The sequence below is a fragment of the Syngnathoides biaculeatus genome, chromosome 20 (assembly GCF_019802595.1).
Source record: "Syngnathoides biaculeatus isolate LvHL_M chromosome 20, ASM1980259v1, whole genome shotgun sequence".
NCBI classification, from domain to species: Eukaryota; Metazoa; Chordata; class Actinopteri; order Syngnathiformes; family Syngnathidae; genus Syngnathoides; species Syngnathoides biaculeatus.
The window spans coordinates 692,767-719,348 of record NC_084659.1 but is presented as its reverse complement, the minus strand read 5'-3'; the positions used below and the strand labels follow the sequence as shown (position 1 = coordinate 719,348).

At 43.8% G+C, this 26,582-nt stretch overlaps 1 protein-coding gene across 12 annotated transcripts; it reads right to left on the bottom strand.

Annotated features, from left to right (window-relative positions):
• Positions 1-4,129: 4,129 nt before the first annotated feature.
• On the bottom strand, positions 4,130-25,636 carry LOC133493814 (gastrula zinc finger protein XlCGF57.1-like). 12 transcript variants are annotated; one of them, XM_061807685.1, is made up of 6 exons: positions 25,145-25,636; positions 23,259-23,415; positions 9,589-10,080; positions 6,271-6,415; positions 5,146-6,055; positions 4,590-5,063 (listed from the first exon to the last, which is right to left on the bottom strand). In XM_061807685.1, exons 2-5 carry the CDS (start codon positions 23,383-23,385, stop codon positions 5,923-5,925), a joined length of 897 nt encoding a protein of 298 aa, XP_061663669.1. In that variant the 5' UTR covers positions 23,386-23,415; positions 25,145-25,636; the 3' UTR covers positions 4,590-5,063; positions 5,146-5,922. The 12 variants fall into 12 exon arrangements, with proteins under 12 accessions (XP_061663670.1, XP_061663664.1, XP_061663669.1 ...); XM_061807687.1 differs by having other exon boundaries at positions 5,146-6,159; positions 25,145-25,634; XM_061807686.1 differs by lacking the exons at positions 4,590-5,063; positions 5,146-6,055 and adding an exon at positions 4,130-4,353 and having other exon boundaries at positions 25,145-25,634.
• Positions 25,637-26,582: the final 946 nt, after the last annotated feature.

Here is a 26,582-nt window from a genome sequence, read left to right as displayed (position 1 = left end):
GACGTCACTCCTCAACAACCCCAATACCGAAATGGCTTCCCAAACAGTCATACACGCTGCTAGTGGGATCTCGAGTAGATAGACGAGCCATGTGAACGCTGTGCCGGGTTTTCAAAGCAGTCCTCCGTGAAATGCTTGGAACATATTACTGTCCACTTTCATTTGTAAGTCCAATGAGCCCGCTTTGTCTTCATAAATCTGGTCCATAACCTGCCCATCTACTCATCTTTAAGCCATTTATGTAAGCTGGCTCCGTCAGCATTTGACGCAGAACAGTCGTATACAAGACACTTCCTCGATCACCATCTTTGCTAGCTTTTTACTCTCTGGCTAAATGTTGTCTTGATGTGACCTCACATTTCGTGGAGTTACTTAACTTGCCGAATCTAAGTGACATTTAAACAAAATCTTGAGACTGACTTTGACACTAATTTATTGCATTTCTGTTGTTGAGAGTTTTAAAATATTTTTTTCAAATGAAATTTTAGCTACATTTGAATGATAGACAAATAAAATACAGGTCCTCTGGATTAGACTTTTAACTTCTATGTTTTTGTGTACCTAGATGACATCCTAATTTTTTTCCCAGAAAAAACTTCCCATGCTGGGCACGTTTACGCGGTGTTACAGCAGTTGTTGCGTCACGACCGATATGTCAAGGCTGAAAAGAGTGAGTTTCACCAACCCTCCGTGTCATTCTTGGACTTTGTCTTGGCAGAGGGGGAGACACGCATGGAACCCTGCATGGTCAAGCCCGTCCTTCATCGGCCCACTCCTACGACTCGCAAGGAGGTATGGAGGTTTATCGGGTTTGCCAACTTCTACCGCAAATTCATCTGAAACTTTAGTACCACGGCAGCCCCATTGCATGCAATAGCCTCACCCCACAGTTCGTTTGTTTAGAATCCGGTCTGCTAGTTCGCTGTTCGCAAGTTCAAGGCCAGCTTTACTTTAGATCTGGTCCTCATCTTGCCTGATCCTGATGGGCAGTTTCTCGTCAAGGTCGATGGATTCTGGGTGGTTCTCTCACTGAGTAAATCCTAAGGACGGAAGACTACACCCCTGCACATTCCTTTCCAAATAGCTAACTCCAGCGGAATGAAATTATAACATCGGAAACCGCGAACTGCTTGCAGTCAAGACAGCCATGTCGAAATGGAGACATTGGTTAGAGGGGACACAGGTCCCGTTCTTGGTACTAACAGACCACAAAAATTTAGAATATATTAAATCACCCAAGAGGCACTCTTTTTTTACGCGCTTCTGCTCTGTGACGGCCTATTGGCCGGGGACAAAGAATGGGAAACCCGAGGCACTGTCGTGTATGCATAATGGGGAGAGAACCGAGTCCGACCACGCCCCCATCCCCCCCGATGCTTGTTTCGTCTCGGTCTTCACCTGGGAAATCGATACCCAAGTTAAAGATGTGCTTAAGGATTCTCTGAGCCCTGAAGGCATCCCCGAGGACCGTTGTCGTTCCCCCGCGAAGGGTAATTGACCGTTTCTGGATGGAATTTTGCTCACTCATAGGGGCCACCGTGAGTCTTTCCTCAGGCCATCATCCAGAGTCCAACGGCCAGACTGAACAGGTTAACCAGGACTTGGAGATTGGTCTCTGATGCCTGCCCTCTCGTGAACCAAAGTCATGGAATCAGCAGCTCAGTTGCATCAAGTACTCTCATTAACTCCCTTCCCTCTCCATCCAAAAATACCTGTATGTCTCCCTTCCATGTCGTGCACGGCTATCCCCCCCATCTCTTCCCATCTCTAGACACCAACTCATCGGTGCCATCAGCTTTGGCCATGGTGAGACGCTGTGACCTGGGAGAGAGCCAGAAAGATGCTTCTTCTCAAGGGATGCTCCTATAAGTCTGCGGCGGACCGCAAGAGGATGGCGGCGCCGGATTACAAAGTGGGGCAGCATGTCTGGCTCTCGGCATAGGGCCTCCCATCGAACCTTCCGCATCAGTCTAGAGTCTCGAGTGTCTCTATTGGTCCTACCTGCCGGACGCCTTCCCTCACATGGTGGATGGGGGCGCCTGTCGTAGCACCGTTGAGGGAGGTGGGTGCAGTACCTGGTGGGCTAGCTAGAATAAAAGTTTCCATTGGATAGGGTAGGGATACAGTTTTCCTGATAATTTAAAACACTCATTTTTTTGTAGGATTGTTTGCATACAGTTGGCATATTGCTTTTTAAGGAATCCTTCTTCTGGCCACTGAATTTTAAAAAACCCTACTTTATTTGCTAATCATGGTTTGGGATGTCTGAAACATTTGTTTTTGAAACATTGCTGGGAGGATCTTTGTGACACAGATAGATGCAATTTTGTGTTATTTATTTACATGTAAAATTCACTGATGGTGTAGTGGTACACATGTCTGACTTTGGTACGGGCAGTGTGGGATCAATTCCCACTCAGTGATGTTCGTGATATCTGCCCTGTGACTGAAAGGGGATCAGTACAGTGTGTAGTCTACCTTTTGCCCAAAGCCGCTGTCCCGTGACCCTTGTGAGGATAAATGGCTTGATAAAGGAAGGAAATAAAATTGCAGCTTGTACTTATTTGAGGTGAACTTCTAAACTGCCAACTCCTTTCAGACAGGATGTGAGATGAACATTTTTTTGTTCGAAGTCTAGCGTTCTTCTTAAATCTGTTGACTTTCAAGTTTCAGTTCTGTTTTTGTATGATTCAAAGATATTTATAGTTAAAGTTAAAGTTAGGAATAAAGTTGATGAGCCACACAATGAAGTTATGGGAAAGAGTAGTGGAGGCTAGACTCAGGACAGAAGTAAGTATCTGCGAGCAACAGTATGGTTTCATGCCTAGAAAGAGTACCACAGATGCATTATTTGCCTTGAGGATGCTCGTAGAATAGTACAGAGAAGGTCAGAAGGAGCTACATTGTGTCTTTGTGGATCGAGAGAAAGCCTACGACAGAGTACCAAGAGAGGAACTGTGGTACTGCATGCGTAAGTCTGGTGTGGCAGAGAAGTATGTTAAAATAGTACAGGACATGTATGATGGCAGCAGAACAATGGTGAGGTGTGCCTTAGGTGTGACAGAGGAATTTAAGGCGGAGGTGGGACTGCATCAGGGATCAGCTCTGAGCCCCTTCCTGTTTGCAGTGGTAATGGATAGGCTGACAGATGAGGTTAGACTGGAATCCCCTTGGACCATGATGTTCGCAGATGATATTGTCATATGCAGTGAAAGCAGGGAGCATGCAGAGGAACAATTGGAAAGATGGAGACATGCACTGGAAAGGAATTAAGATTAGCCGAAGTAAAACAGAATATATGTGTGTGAATGAGAAAAGTAGAGGGGGAAGAGTGAGGCTACAGGGAGAAGAGATAGCGAGGGTGGACGACTTCAAATACTTGGGGTCAACAATACAGAGCAATGGAGAGTGTGGTCAGGAAGTGAAGAAACGGGTCCAAGCAGGTTGGAACAGCTGGCGAAAGGTGTCTGGTGTGTTATGTGACAGAACAGTGTCTGCTAGGATGAAGGGCAAAGTTTACAAAACAGTGGTGAGGCCGGCCATGATGTACGGATTAGAGACGGTGGCACTGAAGAAACAACAGGAAGCTGAACTGGAGGTGGCAGAAATGAAGATGTTGAGGTTCTCGCTCGGAGTGACCAGGTTGGATAGGATTAGAAATGAGCTCATTAGAGGGACAGCCAAAGCTGGATGTTTTGGAGACAAGATTCGAGAGAGCAGACTTCGATGGTTTGGACATGTTCAGAGGCGAGAGAGTGAGTATATTGGTAGAAGGATGCTGAGGATGGAGCTCCCAGGCAAAAGAGCGAGAGGAAGACCAAAGAGAAGGTTTATGGATGTGGTGAGGGAACACATGAGGGCAGTTGGGGTTAGAGAGGAAGATGCAAGAGATAGGCTAAGATGGCAAAAGATGACACGCTGTGGCGACCCCTAACGGGACAAGCCGAAAGGAAAAGAAGAAGATAGATATTTATAGTTAATGTCTGCCTTGCTTTCTTTTGTGAGAGTGCAATCACAGTATTAAAATTTTTCCTTTAAGAAGGTCTCTGTCGATTTTTTTCAGAACAATCGTAGGTTGTTTCCCAATGTAAACCTCTCAAGAGTATCGAAATGACAAAGTAAAAAAGTAAAAGTAACAAAGGGGGAAACAATTGACTAAGTGCAGCACATTTGAAAGGTCTTCGGGCATCAACCATTTGGAAAAACTCTTCCAGGTGTGACCAAGGTTGTCCAAGGGTTGGTTGGCCTTACTGACCATCGACCTCCTTGCTGGTGGGACTCAGTTGGGATTTTCAATCTGAGTTCTCTTCCAAGGATATCTTCAGGCCAAGGCTGCACATCTGTTTGCAATGACTGTGGGACAGGATAAAAATAATTCTGCGTATTAACTTTCACAACATACAGTAATTATCAGTATTCCATCACCCCAACAAAATATGGCAGTGACAGGTGACACTTTTCATCACCAGAAGGTAAGTAAACAGGTTGAAATTATATTAATATAAAATATTGATCATTATTCAAGCCAATGACAGTAAAAGTGTTGAGATATTTCTTTGTTAGCCAGACATCTTCAAGAAGGATTTCAAGGACTTTATTATGCTCAGGAAATGAGTAATTTGCTCTTACAAGTAAATGTTTTCCAACACCGACAACATTTTGATCATTTGTTGTCGGCAAGACGTCATGTCATTACTACCCGATCCTCGGCCACCAGAGAGACATGGTTCTCAGGCGGCCCGTAAATGGTTGCTGCCGAAAAAGGAACGGAAGGCGGCTGGGAATCGTTTGCAATTAAGACGTGGTCATCAGGTGGGAGAGGATTGGTCACCATTGAGGCGTGGTCATCAGACGGCCGGGAATCGTTTGCCGTTGAGACGTGGTCGTGAGGCGTCCGGGGATCGGTCGCTGCTGAGGCGTGGTCATCGGGCAGCCGGGAATCTGTCACCGCCGAGGCGTAGTCATGGGTGGGTGGAAATCGGTCACTACCGAGATGTGGTCTTCAAGCGGCCGAGGCTTGGTCGCCATTGAGGCGTGGTCATCAGGCGGCTGGGAACCGATCACTGCAGAGACAGGAATGTGAGATAGTAAAGGAAAGGTCTCTGCCAGAACAGGAACGTGAGGCGGCAAAGGATAGGTCATCACCGGAACAGGAACGTGAGGCAGCCGTAGTGTCATCGCCGCTGAAACGGGTGGCCGTGGAAGGTTCGACGCCAGGACATGTCTCTGCCGGGGCGCGGTCGTGGTCATTGGGCAGCTGAGGATCGGTCGCCGCCGAGCCGTGGAAATCGGGTGGTCAAGGATCGATCGCCGCTGAAGCGTTGGACATCGGGCGGCCGAGGATCAGTCACTGCTGAAATGTGGTAGTCAGGCGGCCAAGGATGAGTCGCAGTCGAGGAGTGAACAGGGTCATCAGGCGGTCAAGGATTGGTCCCCATCGAGGTGTGGGCATCGGGTGGCCGAGGATCAGTCGCTGCTAAAGTGTGGTCGTCAGGCGCTTGAGGATTGGTCGCCGTCAAGGAGTGAACTGGGTCACCGGACGGCCGAGGATTGGTCGCCATCGAGGGGTGGCCAAAGTGGCTGAGAATCGGTCGCTGCCGAAGTGTTGTCGTCAGGCAGCCGAGGATCGGTTGCCGTCCAGGTGTGAACGGGTTCATCGGACAACCGAGGATCGGTTGTCGTCAAGGCGTGCACATTGGGCAGCCGAGGATCGGTCACTGCTGAAGTGTGGTCGTCAGGCGACTGAGGATCATTTGCCGTCGAAGAGTGGATGTGGATCGGCAGCAGGTCGATCGCCGCCGAGGCATGGGCCTGGCTTGATTTCTACCGAGACTTGGGTGTGGCTCAGCAGCAGCTTGGTTGCTACCAAGGCATGAGCGTGGCTCAGCAGCGGTCGGTTGCCACCACGACGTGGCTATGGCTTCACAGCGGGTCGCTCGCTACTGAGGCTTGGACGTGGCTCGGCATCAGGTTGGTCACCATCGCGACGTTAGCATGGCTCGACAGTGGGTTGATCACCAAGCTTGGGTGTGGCTCGGCAGTCAGTCTGTTACCGCTGCAACATGGACGTACAATGGTCCATTGTAATTGTAATCTCCACTGGTCAGAGACCAGCATGAGGTACAAGGGTGCACCTAACTCGGGTGTCCCCTCTGGCTGCTGTGCGGAGGACCCAGATAGATGACCAAACTGATCCCCCAGAAAGGTTGGAGGAATATAACCAGGGCACACGGGTGGTACGGTAACCAAGGACAATGAGACGGAACCCACCTGGATAGGAGAGGCTTTCTCCTCAGGCTGGGAGCGCTGGGAGGCAGGCAAGCAATGGCGTGCTCGATGGCGTGGTTGGTGACGCCGCGTCTTCCTTGCTGGGTCCTGTTCTGGCCAGTTCGTTCTGTCGGAGCCAAATGCAGGACTTCCAGGCAAAGGCATAATGTTCATAGTTTTATTCCAAAACAGGTCAATACCAAAAGGCACTCCAAAACAAGGCAAAAAAAAAAAAAAAACACGAGACTAGTCAAGATCCAAAAAACGGGAAACAAAGTCCGATGACTATGAGGCAAACCAAGAAGCATAACAAGATGTGATCAAACTAAAATGGCACAGACTCGCTGTGACAAAGGATTGCTCAACACGAACTCACGGACAGTCGCGGAGTATCACAGACTGCAGTGAAGCATGCGCAACTGACTGGCAAATGATGGCAGATTTACAACTTAAGTACTTAGTTAATTAGTGTCCCAAATGTGACACAGCTGTGACACCGGTCTGAGGTGGCAACTCCCAGAGCAGTGGCCTGGCCACGCCCTCACAGGAAGCGCCGCCCAGGCAGTGACTAGACCATGCCCATGACAACAGGAATGTGAGTTTATGCAAGTTCTTTTCTATTCTTTTCATCTGTTATGATGTAAATCACGTTGTTTTTGTGATATTTCCTCTTGTTTGTGAGATCCCTGAGTGTATCAGTTTTGAAAGAAATTGTGAAGAGAAATCTGTGAACATCTGTAAATGTGTCTCCTTTATAATACAGAGTATTATATCAAGTTGAGACCTGCCAACGTGTGTCTTCTCATCCATCCATCATCCCCCCCCCAAAAAAATACACAACGCAGTTAGACCCACTGCACCTACGTGGGTTTCGTCCCACGCACCAAAATGATACATTGATTTCTGACCGCTAATTGCCCTAAGGTGTGATTGTGAGTGAGACTGTTGTTTGTCTTCATGTGCCCTGCAATTGACCCCTCCGTGGATATTGCGCAATCCACGTCACTGACCAATCAGAGGCCAGAGATCTGAATAGACCAAAGCCCGTTTTTGCTCCCGCCATTTTCTCTGACAACATTGAATGGTCCAGTATAGGTTTAGTTAGCGTTTTATTGCATATTTGGGTTATTTAACAAAAAATATGGTTAAGAGGTGTAGTCACAGACTTTGTAATAGTGACGACAGGTATCCTGAAAGGCTAGTTGGTGGAGTTCGATTCCTACCCTTTCCAAAACCGAAGACCCAGTACGAAAAATGCCTTCGGTGGATCAAACTTTGTGGAAGACCGCATCATCAACTAAATCCATCGAATATCAACCGGAACACATGTTTGCACGAAGGTATGCCCTATATTTGATTTTCAATACATGTCTCGTATAAATGAATTCGAAGTTCTTTGCTAGCATAACACTGCTGCGTGTGAACGATTGACACACTTATTCTTTGTTGAGCGATATTTTGCGATGATCGGACTGCACAAACGTATTGATTTCTTGCTGGCTCGCAGCCAGGTTAACCAGACGGTGTTTGCACGAAGATATGCCCTAAATTTGATTTTTAATCCACGTCTCGTATAAATGAATGAGACGTTCTGCGCTAGCATAACATTGCTACGTGCGAACGATTGCCACACTTATTCTTTGTTGATCGATATTTAGCGATGATCGGACTGTACAAACGTATTGATTTCTTGCTGGCTCGCGGCCAGAAGCTTAACCGGACTGTGTTTGCACGAAGATATGCCCTAAATTTGATTTTTAATACACGTCTCGTATAAATGAATGAGACGTTCTCCGCTGGCATAACATTGCTACGTGTGAATGATTGAATGAAATCAGAAGCATGGCGTCTCTCTCAGTTAAGAATGTATTGTATTTAGAATCTATAATATATCGTTGATTTGAATGAAATCAGAAGCATAGAGTCTGTCTCAGTTCAGAATGATATTGTATTTGCCATTTTTACTGTTTGTCTTACGTGAGCGCACGTGGCGTGACGTCACTTCAGGAGGCGTGGTTAAGTGCCCTGTTCAGAGGGGTCAATTGGGTGCCAACCAGTTTCAGGTGTACCCTGCCTCCTGCCCAAAGATATCTGTGATAGGCTCCAGCACTCCCGTGACCCTTATGAGGATAAGCAGCTAAGAAATTTGATGGATATATATTTTGAATTATTAGCCCAATATTTTTAGCTTTTACTGATCAGATCAGCTCAAATCAGATCAGCCACCGTTTGGGGACAAAGGACCTTTGTGATGGGTCTAAGAAAGACACGATAAAGTTGGTACACGGAATACAAGAATGTTGTCAGTCAATAATAGTAGTTACTAATAGTGCTAATAGTAGTAATAATTACTTTCATTTTACACATTTACATTAAAAGCTTCTTGATAATGGCTTTTCCTATCGGCACACTTGTGTGTCTGAGCCTGATAATTAGAAGAGAATCTTTGACAACAAACTGAGCAGGAAAAAGGCTTCTCACCAGTGTGGGTTCTTGTGTGTCTTTTTAAGGTTACATTCTCAGAGAATCTTTGACCACAAACTGCGCAGGAAAAAGGTTTCTCGCCAGTGTGTGTTCTTGTGTGCATTTTTAACTGTCCCTTCTGTGAAAATCGTCGACCACAAACTGCGCAGGGAAAAGGTTTCTCACCAGTGTGTGTTCTTGTATGTATTTTTAAATCTTCCTTCCATGTGAATTTTTTACCACAAACTAAGCAGGAAAAAGGTTTCTCACCAGTGTGTGTTCTTGTGTGTCTGTTTAAGTTTCCGTTCTGAGTGAATCTTTGACCACAAACTGAGCAGGAAAAAGGCTTCTCACCAGTGTGTGTTCTTGCGTGTAGTGCTAGGCTTCCCTTCTTTGTAAATCTTTGACCACAAACTGCGCAGGAAAAAGGCTTCTCACCAGTGTGCGTTTTTGTGTGTATTTTCAAGTTTCTCTTGTCAGAGAATCTTTTACCACAAACTGAGCAGGAAAAAGGTTTCTCACCAGTGTGTGATCTTGTGTGCATTTTTAAGTGTCCCTTCTGAGAGAATCTTTGACCACAAACAGCGCACGGAAAAGGTTTCTCACCAGTGTGTGTTCTTGTGTGTATTTTTAAATAACCCTTCTGAGTGAATCTTTGACCACAAACTAAGCAGGAAAAAGGTTTCTCACCAGTGTGTTTTCTTGTGTGGATTTTTAAGTGTCCCTTGTGTGAAAATTGTTGACCACAAACTGTGCAGGGAAAAGGTTTCTCACCAGTGTGTGTTCTTGTGTGCATTTTTAAGTGTCCCTTCTGTGAAAATCGTTGACCACAAACTGCGCAGGGAAAAGGTTTCTCACCAGTGTGTGTTCTTGTGTGTCTTTTTAGGTGTCCCTTCTGAGTGAATCTTTTACCACAAATTGAGCATGTAAAAGGCATTCCTCCTGTGTGTCTTTTCACGTGTTGTTTTAAATTGCCCTTAGAAGCAAAAGCTTTCCTACACTGAGAACATTTCCAGCATTTGTTGGCAGTGTGACATGCCATATCGCTTTCTAACTGTTCATCATCATCATCATGACCGTCTGTTTGTAATCCTCGCCTGTGGCACTCTCTATCACTTGAGCAGTTCCTTGGAGGGTCCGCCCCTTGACTCTCCTCACTTTGACCATCTTCACTCTTCAAATGGACACCAGTGGATGGAACCTGAATGATTTCCTCCTGCTCTTCCTCTTTCATGTGTATGACCTCTTCCTCCTCCTCTTTGATACGGTGAACCTCTTCACCTTCTTCTTCCTCTCTGATGTGACAGGACACTGACTGCTGCCACTCTGGATGAAGATTTTCACTGATTTCTGCAAGACAAATGACAACACAAAGCCCTCAAATGTGATTTGTTTGCAATATTTAACTGCAAATGTAACTGCACAATAGTAGTAGAAATGAGCTGTTATTATTACTAAGTAACTCACAATTGCGACAGATAGCCACTGATAAAAATAACTTCTGTAGTGAGGGAGGACAAATGGGCTGGGTTGTAGCCACCAGTAAAAAAAATCCATAACTCAAATGGGGAAGGAGTTTACATGGTCCATAATTCGTCTACAAATTGTTTTGTTTTTTGCTCAAGACATTAGAATTGTCAATCATTTTCAACACCATCAATCAGTTTTGTCAATCATTAATAGCACTTGAAAACCTGCCCCCTTTTCATTGGCAAAATTGAGCAGTCTGATGAATTTGTAACATCAGTGGCAGAAGTGGAGACCATATTCACTGCATAGCTGGGGTGGGAAAAGCGATTTACTCAAGTGGCAGTATTAACTCAAATGTTCAAAAGTCACTGTCTGGCGGAATTGCCCTACCTCCAATTTGACCTGTTTTAAGGGGGAAGAAAAAAAATCTTGTTTAAGTTTCATTGCTTTGTTCAAGTTGGTATGATTGATACTTGACACTGCTACCATATACTGTTGCACACTCGTATTGCCACAGCAGTATCCCAAAATTATGATCATTTTAATACTATGAAAAATCCAAAATTTATTAGGGTGTTCTAACAGCTTGGTTGAAATTAAGGTCCAGAACACTGATGGTCAAATGGCCTTGAATATCTGCCATTCTAATGATCACTGTGAGAGCTTCTCTCCCTACTTATCGCCTATCTCACCCAACACTTTAGTTATTTAATAACAGTTCTTTCTTTCCTTTATCTCGAACAATTTTCCTTGTGTATGTGTTTTAGGTCTTCTAGTCTTCACCATAACCCAAGAAAACAATTTCCTGTGCTGTCATTGAAATAAAAACCCATCCGGCCATACGAACTTCAAAATCAAAGAACTCAAAACATACAACAAATAACTTCCTTTCTTACTCTCCCACCAAATGATGTCGTGTTCTCTTGTACACAACTTGAATCAGTTTAAAATGTCCAGAATATGCAAGGAATTTGTCTCTGGTAGCTGGAGCCACTCAAATACAACAACAGTCAATTGACAAGTGTACTTTGAGACAATGAGCAAAAAAAAGAAAAATAGCCTCTGACCAATAAAAGTTAGCCAGTAATGTGGTTATGCCGCTTAAATAATTTTTTTGACAATTGTACAAAAAGATCCAGTCCTCTAGCGTTGACAGAAGTTTCAAAATGTAAATTAAAGAAAATTTGTCCATTGCAATGAGCGTTGTGCAAAAAGTGCTGGGATGCTGAAATGGATGCAATTTCAACTGATAAATGGTGAAATTATTTCGCACATTCGGCCTGATGGATGAATAAGTATTTGAACACCTTTGCCGCTAACGACCGCATACAGGTACATCTGATTCAGGATAAAACATGAGGTGGACTTTTAAAGGCGGACTAACGGGTCTTTGAGAGTCAGAATTCTAGCTGATAGACGGGTGTTCAAATACTTATTTGCAGCTGTATCACACAAATAAATCGCTAAAAAAATCATCGTGATTTCTGTATTTTTTTTATATTATCTTTTCTCACAGTGGACATGCACCTACGAAGAAAATTTCAGACCCCTCCATGATTTCTAAGTGGGCAACTTGCAATATAGCAGGGTGTTCAAATACTTATTTTCTTCACTGTAGTTGCAATCTCAGATTGAAAGTAGAGCTTCTTGTCCAGGTTTGCCTACAGCTTCCAGTCTCGTGCACTGCCCAGCTGTCCGCTGTCTGGTAGCTAGTTGGTGTGGCCAGTTTGACTCTCCCCTTCGCGAACAAACAGCCTTGGTTGCCAGTTGGCTGACAGGGGTGGGAGGGTGTTCATCCGGTGGTTCTCGAGAACACCAGCGAGACACTTCCGCACTTGGTTGTGCCGCTAGGTGTAATGGCCTTGAGTAAGGCTTATGTAAGGCTACGTTCATTCTGATTCTTGATCCATTTTGTAAACAATCTTTCAATCTCGGCAACAATCGAAGAATGTTGCTGGGTTTTTTTTGTCTTCACGAAAAAAGCTGCTTCGTGATCACCCTTCGTGAAGCCCTTCACATGAGCTAAAATATGGGCTTTGTACTCAATAATGATCGCCACGGTCATCCAGCTGCAGCCCAAGTCTTAACTGATGTTCCTCTGTGTTACTCCTTTCTCCGATCTTTTTATGATGTTAAGCTTCTATTAAGTTTCTATGGTATTTGCTTGTTTCGGCTGGATCAGCATTGTTTAAAATAAAGAACACGTTTTTTTCTTTTGGGCCATAATGTGTAAAAAGGTGTGAAAGGCAATGATACTCCCGGTGCACAAACACAGAAAGAAAATATGCATCAGCAAAGCAGAATCATCTTGATGCTGGGGACAAAATAGCGGACGAGACACTGGCATCGTGAAATCAAAATGTTGTAGGTCGAGGACATTTTAACCCAAGGACTCTCTGTATGATTTTTCATTCATTATCTATCCATCTATCCATTATCTACTGCTTTTCCGGGTCGGATCACGGGGGAAGTAGCTTCAGCAGGGATACCCAGACTTCCCTTTCCCCAGCCAATTATTCCAGCTCTTCCGGAGGGATCCCAAGGCGTTCCCAAGGCAGCCGAAAGACATAGTCTCTCCAGTGTGTCCTGGGTCATCCTCGGGGTCTCTTTTTGGTGGACATGTCCGGAACACCTCACCAGGGAGGCGTCCAGGAGGCATCCGAATCAGATGCCTCAGCCACCTCATCTGGCTCCTCTCAATGCGGAGGAGCATCGGCTCGACACTGTGCCCCTCCCGGATGACCATACTTCTCACCCTATCTCGAAGGGAGAGCCCGGACACCCTGCGAAGGAAACTCATTTTGGCTGCTTTATTATCTATTATCCATTATCTATTTTTTTATTCATTTGTAGGAATTTTGTTTTTTATTTACAGTGGATTTTTTTCATTTCTTTTATGTTTTAAGGCTGTTAAACCCCTAACCACAGACTATAAACTTTTCTGAGACAGGCATTAACATTTTCTCACATTTCTCATTTAAAAAAAATACACTCCTGTGTTGTAGAATAAAACCAAAGATCATAACTTATTTAAGGCTAAAATATTTGAGAAATAAATATATAAACGTACTTCTATCCATTTTGTTCCGCTTTATCCATGACCGGGTATAAGCGTTTTCCTCTAAATGGAAAAATATTGTGGTTTTTAGAAATTACACGTTATTTTAATGACCAATGTATTAGGTTGGACACAAAAGAAATTGTTAACACTGACTGGCCATTCCTTTTTATCCTGGTGCAGCTCTGGTGTATTGTCTTTTTCTGCTGAAGCACCTTGTTGCAGGTGAATAAAAACAGCTGTGGGTCATTATTGGCGCCCTTTGTTTTCTTCAGGGCGAGCTCATTCTCATAAACAGACACGAAAGCTTCGATTTTGTTTGAGAACAAACCTAACCCTAACTGGCTGGCCCGTGGTAATTAAAGGTCAAGTGTCCTCCCTATAAACATTCTAAAATAGATATTGTAAAGAAAAAGACATATAGCATTATTCACTTCAATGTCTATACGAAAAAATAAATGTGAGCGGAGAGCGCTTCATCCATGCGCAAAGTTGCAGAAGTGTCATTGCACGACATCCAAGTTGTCACCATATTGGCTGCATCCTCTGTCCGTGACGTCACCCGGACATTCGCCAACGAAAACACACGGTGCACCCTACTATGGGAGACAAACATGCCCCTTCAACACAGAAGCTCACAAAGAACACCACAAAACTGAGTGAAGTTACCGGGGCAATATTACACTATTGTTTCCAGCCATATTCAGATGATATGCGATCACGGCAAAACTCCTCCCCGTCCGATCCACTTCCGCGGCGGAAATGAGCCATCACGGCTCATCGCAGCCAGCCGGTGTGGCTCATTTTCGGTGCCAAGGCGGCTTATCACGGAGCCGAGCCGTGGTGCTTTAGGGGGTTCTTCATTGCCGCCGCAGTATGCGATGAACAACACTGTCAAGCCGGGGCGCTTTACTGCGTTGTCGCCACGCGCAGGTGAGTGAGGCTTTTTTGGCTGTGTTCTTCATAGCCTCCAACGTCTGCAAGTCCAACGCGCACCCTTCGCCGCAACCACTGCGCCTCAGCCGGTGTGGGTCATTTTCGGCGCCGTGGTGGCTTATAATGGAGCCGAGCCATGCTGCTTTAGGGGGATCTTCATAGCCGCCGCAGTACACGATGAACAACGTCGAGCCGGTGCGCTTTCTGCGTTGTCGTCACACGCGGCTGAGTGAGCCATTGGTGCTGCGTTCTTCAGAGCCGACCGACGCGCAAAGACACATTTCCTACGCGGATCTTTTGTTACGTTATGAAAGACCAATTATGTGGTCCCCCCAAAACTATTATTTTTTTTAGTAGCTGTAAACACACCTAACTGTTATTTGGAACCCACAAAGCTCTCGTCCCCTGCACCCGTACGATCCATTTTTCACAACGAACCGGGTCTCTTGCAAACTTATGAAGGGTAAATCCATCCTCCCGAGTGTTCAAGCAATGTCCAGCAATGCAACGAGCCGGCATTTTGGCTAACACGAAGGACCATTGAGCTACCTTCCCGGAGGTAAAACTAATGGAAACAAACGAGTCCACTTGAGGGCGGGTCTGTCCTTTACGTCACTTCCTGCTTCTTCTCGAAAATAAATCCCTCGAGAGGATTTTCATGGTGGGAGTTACAAAAAGCTGTATACTAAAAATCATCCATTTCATGACAGTGGCACTTTAAGGTAGAAGACTGCTCCTCCACGGGAGATACAATAAGTAGATAAAGCAACGTGTTTTGGTTCTCGATTTGTAGAAGTTTTCAAAAGTCTGCAGCCTTTGTCAACTTGTTCAATGATGACATCTGTTACAGTGTTCCCTCGTGACAACCTGGTTCAATTTATGCGGCCTTGCTGTTACACAGATTTTGTGTGTGTGTGTTCATGTGCAATTGTCTACAGTGTAGCAGACTTTTTTTTTCCATCAATGGCCATTGCATTCTGTATCCTGATTCGCTAAGGGACTGTAGACCATTGTTAACAGTGAAAGCACACATGAAACCCATCATGGTCTCATGGCATGGGTTTTCTCCGCACATGCACACTCGTTTCCTCTTATATCCCAAAACGTAAAACATCAACTCCAGACTCTAAATTGCTCCTAGGTGTGATTGTGAGCGTGGGTGTTTGTATCTATGTGCCCTGCGATTGGCTGGCAACCAGGTCAGGGTGTACACAGCCGCCTGCCCGTTGACAGCTAGGATAGGCTCCAGCACTCCCGCGACCATTGTAAGGATAAGCGGCTAAGAAGATGGATGGGTTTCATTCCAGAATACATTAGTGTCCTCTTTTTTTAAAACCACCCGGCTAACATTTCAGCAGCACACATAACATTCTCTAACAACATCGCCACACTCTTTTGTAGTTTACCTTGCACCGCCACCCTCCTCTCTTAAAAGGCTGAACTCATAATTACAAATTTTACAATACTGATGCAGCCCATCAATGTGGTTTATAATGACAGCGCCCACCACCGGTGCTTTAGTGAGCAACACAGTCTGGGCAACGAAGAGGAAAGACAAGCTAGACATGCTGCTTATGTTTACTCTCAATAATGGCAAAAGTTAAAAAAAAAAAAAAAATGCTGTTGCTTTAGGATGCCATGAGTGTCGGAGTATGTGAATAATAAAAAAAAAGTGGTAAAACTGTACGAGATTTTCTCTTTTTTGAGTGAGAAAGGTCTGGTCTGAAGCCGAAGTACAAAGTGCAGGATGAGATGGTGTGAAATGTTAAAATTCCACCTTGGGGCAGCCTGATCAAGGATGAAAGCACAGACACAATACAGGGCACAAAAAGCTAATTCTGTATTTTAAATATAGGAGGCAACATAACATTAACCTTAAAACTTTTTGGGAGCATCATTTAGCTTTTAACATGCATTGCTAAAGATATTCTGCAAGCAATAATTCAGTTTTACACAAAGGAAAACAGACAGGAATAACATTGTGGGTTAAAAAAAGGAACAAAGTTGGAAGTGACCTTTCAAAATTATAGTTCAAAGTTGGCTTGGTTTAGTTAGCAATGTGTTTTTTTGTTTGTTGACATTTTCCTTGTTTTGCAAAAACACAAATAAAACAATTTATAGAAGGATTCCTTTTCTTTATATATAGTCTTCCTACAGAGATGAGATTGTAAATCTGTCAAAGTGATGTTCTCCAAACAACCTCACACTGAACACAGCAATGACGTAGGAAATCATCCTGGACTTTCGGAAGTGCGGCATGGACACGGTCCCGCTGTTTGTTAATAGGGAGTGTGTAGAGGGGGTCCACTCCTTCAGTTTTCTGGGAGTCTACATCACAGACAAACTCACCTGGACTGTAAATACCACGGCGGTGGTAAAAAAGGCCCAACAGCTACTCTACTTCCTGACAGCACTCTGGAAAAACAATCTGGAAGCTATACTGCTGCAGGCTTTCGACAGAACCACCGTACAGAACATCTTCACATACTGCATCACAGTGTGGTATACTGGATGTCCAGCAGCAGATAGGAAAGCTCTGCAAAGAGTGATCAAAAGCACCCAGAAGAAGACTGGATGCTCTCTGCCCTCCCTAGGAGACATTGGCAACACCCACAATTACATGAGAGCTACGAACATCGTTAAGGACTCTTCCAATCCTGGTCACCGCCTGTTTAACCTGCTGCCCTTCTGGAAAGTGTTACAGGTACAACGAAACACAGACAAGCAGATTAAAGATAGGGGTTTTTTTTTCAACTCCTTGAACTTAAAAGGACTAAACAGTACTGTGATGTATTACCATGCAACTGCAGTTTTGTTTGCTTTTCTCGGTTTGATTAGAGATGAAAGTGGACTTTCGTGAAAATTCCTGAAAATACAAATGGGACCACAGAAGGTGTGAAGTCCTGCTAGGGGGGTCCGGGGACTGCCACCCCCGGGAATTATAAAAAAAAAAAAAATCGATGGCTGTGGTGCATTCTGGCAATATCAGTAAAGACAAAAATTGAAAGTAAAATTTCTAAGTCCTGACCCCCCCAAAAAATTGGGCACCCCAAGGGCCAAACCCAGATTTTTTTGCCCCCCATCCCACTATCACTGACTAGCACAAAAATCACATTTTTCATTAAAATATGCTTAAAATAGGCCATCTTATCTCAAGACAAATTAATTAAGTGAACTATTCAGTAAAAAGACATCTAAAATTGTCCTTTTCCCACATATTATACATATTACAGTATATAGAACATACACAAAAATATATCCTAGAATTTCTACACTGTACAGCAAAACATGTTAAAGAAGTTGATCTGGAGTAATTACTATTAACGTTTAAATCTCAAACTTGTAACACAAAGTCACTCATATTTGAAAAATGTACAGGTGTGGTCAGTCATGCTAGCAGATAAAGTTGCGGGTGTGATTAGGGATAGCTTTAAAATAACTTAGTGGATTAATATAAAATAACTAAATTGAAAATAAAATAAACAAATACATTACTCAAATAGAAAACTAAAATTTCAAACTCAGAAATGATCATTTCCAATTTCAACTGATATTAGTAGAACATGATATAAAATGGTATTTAAAATTTTTCATCAATGAAAATTCTTCATCTGACCAACTTTATCTGAAGAAAAGTTAAATGCACTAGCCTGTCAAAAAATAAACACGAACGGTCTATACCTGCAATGTTTTGAAAATGCTGAATGTTTACTTCAACATAATCGGCGTTAGTGGCAACAAGCTTGCGATACATTGAAAAAAAGATTCCTCTCGGCAATCGTGATGTGTTGTTGTGTGTGTGTGTGGGGGGGGGGTGCATCACAGGACTGCCGTAAATAGGAGGCCGGTTTGCTAGAACACGCCTTTATGTGCATGCGCTCGACGTATTGGCCACACCTTAATGAAGAGACGAGGTGGATGATAGTCTAACGTCTTTTTTGTTTTTTTAACGCCGTCACACTGCCTTGCGATCAACGCAATGAGCACCCCTGGTGTAACTGAATTTCCTTTGACATGGCTCATGATGTTGATGACTTTCGACGTAAATGCGCTTGCGGTTATCTTGCGTTTCCGGGTGAATACCAGTTGTTGTGGAGCAGTCTTATTTAGTTAACAATGTTTATGAAATAAACACATAAATTAATGTCAAGACTACACAAAATAAGGGATGACTTGAGAGAATGCGAGGGGCATTACTGTTCCTAGTGTTAGTGCCTCAACGTGGCTACGCTCGTGAAAGCAAAACAAACTCAAACGCATGTTCGTTCAATGTTGTCAACTAATATCCGGATTAATTTTAGGCAAGTTTTCCTCAATTTTCCGGAGGAATTTTCATGAAAATTTGAAAATCCGGATTTCCGGGAAAATCCAGAGGACTTTCATGACTTTTTGATTAATCTTACCAAGGCCGAGAACAGTGGTGAGGTGTGCAGTTGGTGTGAGAGAAAAATTTAAGGTGGAGGTGGGAGTGCATCAGAGTTAATCTCTGAGTCCCTTCCTGTTTGCTGTGGATAAGCTGACAGAGGAGGCAAGACTGGAATCCCCTTGGACAATGATGTTCACAGATGATATTGTGATATGCAGTGAAAACAGGAAGAAACAATTAGAAAAAAAGGAGGCGTGCCATGGAAAGAAGATGAATGAAGATTAGCTGAAGTAAAACAGAATATATGTGCATGAATGAGAGGGGTGGAGGGGGAGGAGTGATGCTCTAGGGAGAAGAGATAGCGACGGTGGACGACTTCAAATAATTGACCCCTCCTTATAGTGCACTTAACCAGGCCTCCTGAAGTTATGTCACCCCACGTGTGCTAACCTCAGACAAACAATTAGCAAAAATGGCGGAGCAGGAAGAAAAGACTAGAGCGAAACTCTCCGATTTACCAGCTGATTTCTCACTCGCATTCTTAGCTAACAGTGAAATATCGTTGAAGATCAGACAGCAGGGCTTCAAGTATTTCAGCGAGGGGTATTTCAATGGTATGTCCATGCATATCGACGGAGAAACCATTGATATTAGCGCGAGATCTTTCCGGAGTCAGAGGAAGACCGAGAAGCCACATAACATAATATATTATAACCCAAAGACGAATTCGTCATTGACAGTTTCCTATTTTCGTGTTACCTAACACACTTGTGTGCAGAATCTGTATGTGTATCTGTATAGCCGTTTGTGAACCGCCGTATGAAGGAAAAAAAGAAGGCGAGGCTTGATTTACGAGTTGTTTCTCTTGTTTTCTTTGTGTAACGTCACGCGCTCCCCTCAATAATTATTCTTGAATTAGTGCCGAACCCACGTAAGTCCCGACCGAGTACGACAATCACTACTTTAGTGTCCTCAAACATCCTTCCTTCAGTCTTGGTGTCTCGGTGCATGTCGAAGGGTTTTAGGACTCGCTAGTCCGGTTTAGCTTAGCTCACATAAATATCTGTAAATGATGTGAAAAGTCAAATGTAAATATTGTTCTTCTATAAAGAGACACGTTTGTGCAGTCAGGTCCTCGCAAAGTATCGCTCAACACAGATCAAGTGTGTCAATCATTCATACGTAGCTATATTATGCAAGCGAAGAACTGCTAATTCATTTATATGAGACATGTATTGAAAATCAAAAATAGCGCTTACCTTCGTGCAAACATATCTGTTCCGGTTGATTTTAGATGGATTCGGTTGATCATGCGGTCTTCCACAAAGTTTGATCCATCGAAGACATTTTTCGTCCTCGGTCTTCGGTTTTGGAAAGGGTACAAATTGAACTCCACCAATCCAGCCTATCAGGATACCTGTCGTCACTATTACAAAGGCCGTGACTACACCTCTTAACCATATCGATTGTTAAGGATCCCTAAAACGTGATAAAACGCAAACAAAAGCTCAACTGAACCATGCAACTTTGTCTGAGGTTATGGCGGACGACAAAATGGGGCGTGGTTTAGGCACATCTCTGGCCTCTTATTGGTCAGCGACGCGGCCCACGCAATTTCTACGGAGGGGTCAATTGGGGTCAACAATGGAGAGTGTTGGAAGGAAGTGAAGAAACGGGTCCAAGCAGGGTGGAACAGTTGGCGGAAGGTGTCTGGTGTTCTATGTGACAGAAGAGTCTCTGCTAGGATGAAGGGCAAAGTTTATAAAACAGTGGTGAGGCCAGCCATGATGTACGGATAAGAGACTGTGGCTCTGAAGAAACAACAGGAAGCAGAACTGGAGGTAGCAGAAATGAAGATGTTGAGGTTCTCGCTCGGAGTGACCAGGTTGGATAGGATTAGAAATGAGCTCATTAGAGGGACAGCCAAAGTTGGATGTTTTAGAGACAAGATTCGAGAGAGCAGACTTTGATGGTTTGGACATGTTCAGAGGTGAGAGAGTGAGTATACTGGTAGAAAGGTGCTGAGGATGGAGCTGCCAGGCAAAAGAGCTAGAGGAAGACTAAGGAAAACGTTGATAGATGTTGTGAGGGTGGACATGAGGAGAGAGGGTGTTAGAGAGGAGGATGCACGAGATAGGCTTAGATGGAAAAAGATGACAAGCTGTGGCGACCCGTAACGGGACAGGCCGAAAGAAGAAAATTTAAAATACATAATTAACTTTTTGTCCATTTTATTGTCTGTGCTTTCATCCAGGATGAAGGTGGAATTTTAAAATTACACACCATCTCATCCTGCACTTTTGACCTTTCCCACTCGGAAAAGAAAAAAAATCAGAGCAATGGTGAATGTGGTATGGAAGTGAAGAGCTCCAAGTGGGGTGGAACAGTTGGCGGAAGGTGTCTGGCGTGTTATGTGACAGAAGAGTCTCTGCTAGGATGAAGTTTATAAAACAGTGGTGAGGCTGCCCATGATGTATGGATTTGAGACGGTGGCACTGAAGAAACAACGGGAAGCAGAACTGGAGGTAGCAGAAATGAAGATGTTGAGGTTTTCGCACGGAGTGAGCAGGTTGGAAAGGATTACAAATGAGCTCATTAGAGGGAAAACCAAAGTTGGATGTTTTAGAGACGAGGTTCGAGAGAGCAGGCTTCAATGGTTTGGACATGTCCAGAAGCGAGAGAGTGAGTATATTGGTAAAAGGGTCCTGAGGATGGAGCTGCTCGGGAAGAGAGCGAGAGGAAGACCAAAGAAAAGGCTGACGGATGTTGTGAGGAAAGACATGAAGGTTGTTGATGTTAGAAAGTAAGAATCAGGAGATAGGCTTAGATGGAAAAAGATGACACGCTGTGGGAACTCCTCATGGGACAAGCTGAAAGGAAAAGAAGAAGACCGCGACTGTGTACAACAACGTCAGTAATGACCTGCCCACATAATCAGTGTGTGGGGTAATACAAATTTCTTCTGCTTCCAGACGAGAAATATTCCATGCTCCCTCATGAGAAACATCATATGGTATCTTATTTGGAAGAGAATTTTAGACCTGTAAGATTGTGAAACTACAGTATAGTTAAAATAATTACAAAACTTGGGAGGTCAAAACCTGCAAACATGTGAGTCTGCAATCAGTGAACTGTAAATTGGAAATACAATATACACTACAGATGCACTATTTGCCTTAAGGATGCTCATGGAAAGGTACAGAGAAGGTCAGAAGGAGCTACATTGTGTCTTTGTAGACCTAGAGAAAGCCTGTGACAGAGTACCAAGAGAGGAACTGTGCACAGGTCTGTGTGGCGGAGAAATATGTTATGTTATGTACAGGACATGTATGAGGGCAGCAGAACAGCGGTGAGGTGTATCATTAGTGTGTCAGAAGAATTTAAGGTGGAGGCGGGACTGCATCAGGGTTCCGCGCTGAGCCCCTTCCTGTTTGCGGTTTAAATGGATAGCCTGGCAGATGAGGTTAGACTGGAATCCCCTTGGACCATGATGTTCGCAGATGATATTGTGATCTGCAGTGAAAGCAGGGAGCAGGCGGAGGAAAAATTAGAAAGATGGAGTCACACACTAGAAAGGAGAAATAAATGAAGATTAGCCGAAGTAAAACAGAATATATGTGCATGAATGTGAGGGGCGGAGGAGGAGGAGTGAAGCTCCAGGGAGAAGAGATAGCAAAGGTAGATGACTTCAAATACTTGGGGTCAACAATACCGAGCAATGGAAAGTGTGGTAAAGAAGTGTAGAAACAGGTCCAAGTGGGGTGGAACAGTTGGCGCAAGGTGTCTGGTGTTGTATGGGACAGAAGAGTCTCCGCTAGGATGAAGGGCAAAGTTTATAAAACTGGAGGTAGCAGAAATGAAGATGCTAAGGTTCTCGCTTGGAGTGAGCAGGTTGGAAAGGATTACAAATGAGCTCATTAGAGGGAAAACCAAAGTTGGATGTTTTAGAGACGAGGTTCGAGAGAGCAGGCTTCAATGGTTTGGACATGTCCAGAAGCGAGAGAGTGAGTATATTGGTAAAAGGGTCCTGAGGATGGAGCTGCTCGGGAAGAGAGCGAGAGGAAGACCAAAGAAAAGGCTGACGGATGTTGTGAGGAAAGACATGAAGGTTGTTGATGTTAGAAAGTAAGAATCAGGAGATAGGCTTAGATGGAAAAAGATGACACGCTGTGGGAACTCCTCATGGGACAAGCTGAAAGGAAAAGAAGAAGACCGCGACTGTGTACAACAACGTCAGTAATGACCTGCCCACATAATCAGTGTGTGGGGTAATACAAATTTCTTCTGCTTCCAGACGAGAAATATTCCATGCTCCCTCATGAGAAACATCATATGGTATCTTATTTGGAAGAGAATTTTAGACCTGTAAGATTGTGAAACTACAGTATAGTTAAAATAATTACAAAACTTGGGAGGTCAAAACCTGCAAACATGTGAGTCTGCAATCAGTGAACTGTAAATTGGAAATACAATATACACTGCATATATCCATTTTCCAAGCCACTTATCCTCACAAGGGTCACAGGACTGCTGGAGCCTATCGCAGCTGACTTTGGGCAAATGGTGGACTCCACCTTGAACTGGTCGCCAGTAAGTTGTAGGGTGGGATGTGAATAATGTTACAAAAATGTATCATCAAACGGGGCCCGCAAGTAAGAAAATAATTCAAATGAGAATGCATGCAACAAATGAACCAACCTGCTCTCCGTAGGACAATCCGAGGCTGCAGACTGAAGACAGCGTCCAGCAGTTGACATTGTGCCTCCTCCTCCTTTTTAAGTCCACGAACTTCTTCCTTGTACTTTCCAGTCATTCTTGCACACATTTTTACACGACCATCACAACACTTTCTGTGCTATGAGGGATGAGAAAACCAAGTGAAAAATGGACATCTAAATTATATCAAGATTCAGATTTGGACATTGTGTGTTAAACAGTAAATTAGGCCCCACAAAACAATATTGTGGTTCCCATTTCCTACATTTCACAACTATAATCAGTCAGCTGGCGGCATGGTGGATAAGCTGGTAAAGCGTTGGCCTCACAGTTCTGAGGTCCTGGGTTCAATCCCGGACCCTCCTGGGTGGAGTTTGCATGTTTTCCCTGTGCCTTTGTGGGTTTCCTCCCCCATCCCAAAAACATGCAATATTAATTGGACACTCTAAATTGCCCCTAGGTGTTATTGTGAGTGCGGCTGTTTGTCTCCATGTGTCCTGGAATTGGCTGGCAACCAGTTGAGGGTGAACCCCGCCTCCTTCCCGCTGACAGCTGGGATAGCCTCCAGCACTCCCCATGACCCTCATGAGGATAAGTGGCAAAGCAAATGGATGGATCAGTCAGCTTTTTTTTTTATTTAAATACAAATATCTTTACTCCGTCTACAGCACATGGTGCTGCCATTTTCTTGTCAGTTCTCCTAAATTCCCGCTCTCGCGTGCATAATGAGATGAAAATTCATGACAGCGTCTCACGTTGCGAAACATCAGAATATTAGCAGAAATGGTAAATAAACTTCATTTTGTCACAAACGAGGCGGAGGGTTGAATCCAGATCCAGGAAGCTGAGATGTAAGCATTGATTTTAGGAAAGGTTATTCCCAGCAAGTGGTTGTACAGTGGAAGTCAGTCCAACGGTACAAAAATCCCTCCATCCTTTTTCAGAGCTGCTGATCCTCACAAGGGTCCCTGGAGTGCTAGAGCCTATCCCTGCTATCAACGGGCAAGAGGCAGGGTGCACACTGAACTGGTTGCCACCCAATTGCAGGGCACATAGAGACAGACAACAGTCGCACTCACGATCACACCAAGGGGCAATGTAAAGTGTCCAATTGATGTTGCATGTTTTTAGAATGAGGGGGGGAAACCGGACGACCCTGAGAAAAAACACATAGGCACAGGGAGAACATCCAAACTCCACACAGGTGGGCCCCGGATTGAACCCTGGACTGAGGCCAACTCTTAACAGCTGCACCGCCGTGTCATCCTGTCACAAAAATAATATAGAAAAATACAATACATGTAGCTCTACGTATGTCTGGCATTAAAAGGAGAGACAGGTGCTCATCATATTGGAGGATGACTGTTATTGGTACCAATGTAAAAAATATGTATATATCGATTCAATACGTCACTTCCACACGTACCGGTCAGGGGAAAACATTGCTTTGGGAACAATTTCACATGAAAGTTGACGTCCTTTGACATATTGATAATTGTACATTGTGAAACATGATATCATCAATTTTAATTGTAATACGTTAGAGTAAGCTTTTTTGTGTGTCAATTGTTTTTTAAAATATGACACGTAATCTTTGAAAAAAAGGATTCAGAATATAAATTAAAGCCGCGTATTCACACAAGGGGCACACCCCGTACTGGTCGCCAGCCAATCGCAGGGCACATAGAAATAAAGAAGCATTCGCACTCACTTCCATGACGATTCAAAATATAATTGTGAAAGGACATTATTTCAGAATTTCAGAGAAATTGCGCCGAAAGAATGAAGCGGTTGTTTTTTATTCATTTTTTCCCCACGATGCACGTTTCATTATCTATATTTTTGTGGCGGAAAGAAGCAGACTTTACCTCAATCCTGAGCTCTGCTCAGCGAAGTGTTGATCACAAACGTCTCTCTCTTTGTTAACAAGATAAACTAAGATAAGATGAGATAAAATACACCGAGAAGTTTCAACGTGGACGAGACAACTCCAACCGGACACGAAGACAGCGCGAATGATGTTTTAGTCCACTAAAGTACTGATAAGGGGTGTCCGATGTCGAGGATTCGCATTCGACTCAAATTCAGGACGATTTGCTGAAGAATGATCGTCTCTTCTCCCGCAAAGAGAGAAATGAAAGCTGTATTACCCATGATCCTCTACGGCCAAACTATTTAAAGCGACAAGCTCCCCAATCGAGGAACAAAGTTGAACAGCACTAGGAGCCCTAACCACTAGCTAAACCTATCGTATTCCAATTAAATTCGATTTTATTATGTTTCATAATATACAATTGTAAGGATATTAAAAAAATGTCAACTTTCACGTAGCTAAAGCAATGTCCTGCCCTGACCGGAAGTTGAAGCCGAATTACCACGTGAAAAGGGTCTAGTTTTTAATCTACGTCTTTGCTTTCGACTTTCAACTTTCGTGGTAGTTTCGACCAAGATGTGGTCGCTTACTGGTTTGTACCCTGCGTTGTTTCCGCCGCAACGCTCGTTCAAGTCTGGGTCCATCGTGTAAAATTTCAACCGAAGTTGAAAAATCGATTACCCTTGATTTCTGATTCCAAAACTAGTTCATAAATTTCATGTGTAAATAACATGAGATTTTTATAGTTTCCCAGTCAGAACGGCCATCTGAGGGAAACTGGAACTACAATGTGGCCCTGCTCAAAGAGCTTTTCTTTGGGAACGTTCTGTCTCAGTTGTGAGTGAGTAGAGATTTAACACAGTTTCTTTTTGCAAAATGTATTTTTATTTTACTTGAACCTTTGCCCTCCCTCAATCCTTATTTATTAAATTACCTTTTTCTGAGCGTAAAAAAACAACTCTTCCTTTTATTAAAGCTTCACTGTCATGAAATGCATGATTTTTAATATGTTATTAATGGGAAAAAAAGCAGCCGGAATGGACCCATCCGTTTTTGTTTTTTTTTCACTTCAAAACATGATTTTGACGTATATGGCTTTTGTAAGTCCCAATATGAAAATCCTCTCGAGGGATTTGTTTTTTGAGAAGAAGCAGGAAGTGACGTTAACAGCAGCAGAGCATTCAGGCAGGCTCATGTGTTTTGTACGCATTTTACCTGTTGCAAGGTAGCTCTTTGTTCCTTTGTATTAGTCCAAATTCATTGATAATTGGCTCGTTGTATAGAGCTTGAGCACCTACGTCATCAAATCACATCACAGGCCAGAAGTGTCGGTAAAACAAACCATTCTTCAATGCAAAGTCGGTTGGAGATGACGCGGAAATCTTATAGCACGACGCCCACAGTTTTGTTCGATACCGTTAAAAATTTAGAAG

Bases quoted from the DNA above. Each gene is read 5' to 3' on its own strand.
- LOC133493814 (XM_061807681.1), bottom strand. From the start codon at position 23,385: ATGTGTGCAAGAATGACTGGAAAGTACAAGGAAGAAGTTCGTGGACTT. The intron at 10,081-23,258 runs GTTGGTTCATTT...TTTGTCTTGCAG, and splicing joins GATTGTCCTACGGAGAGCAG to AAATCAGTGAAAATCTTCAT.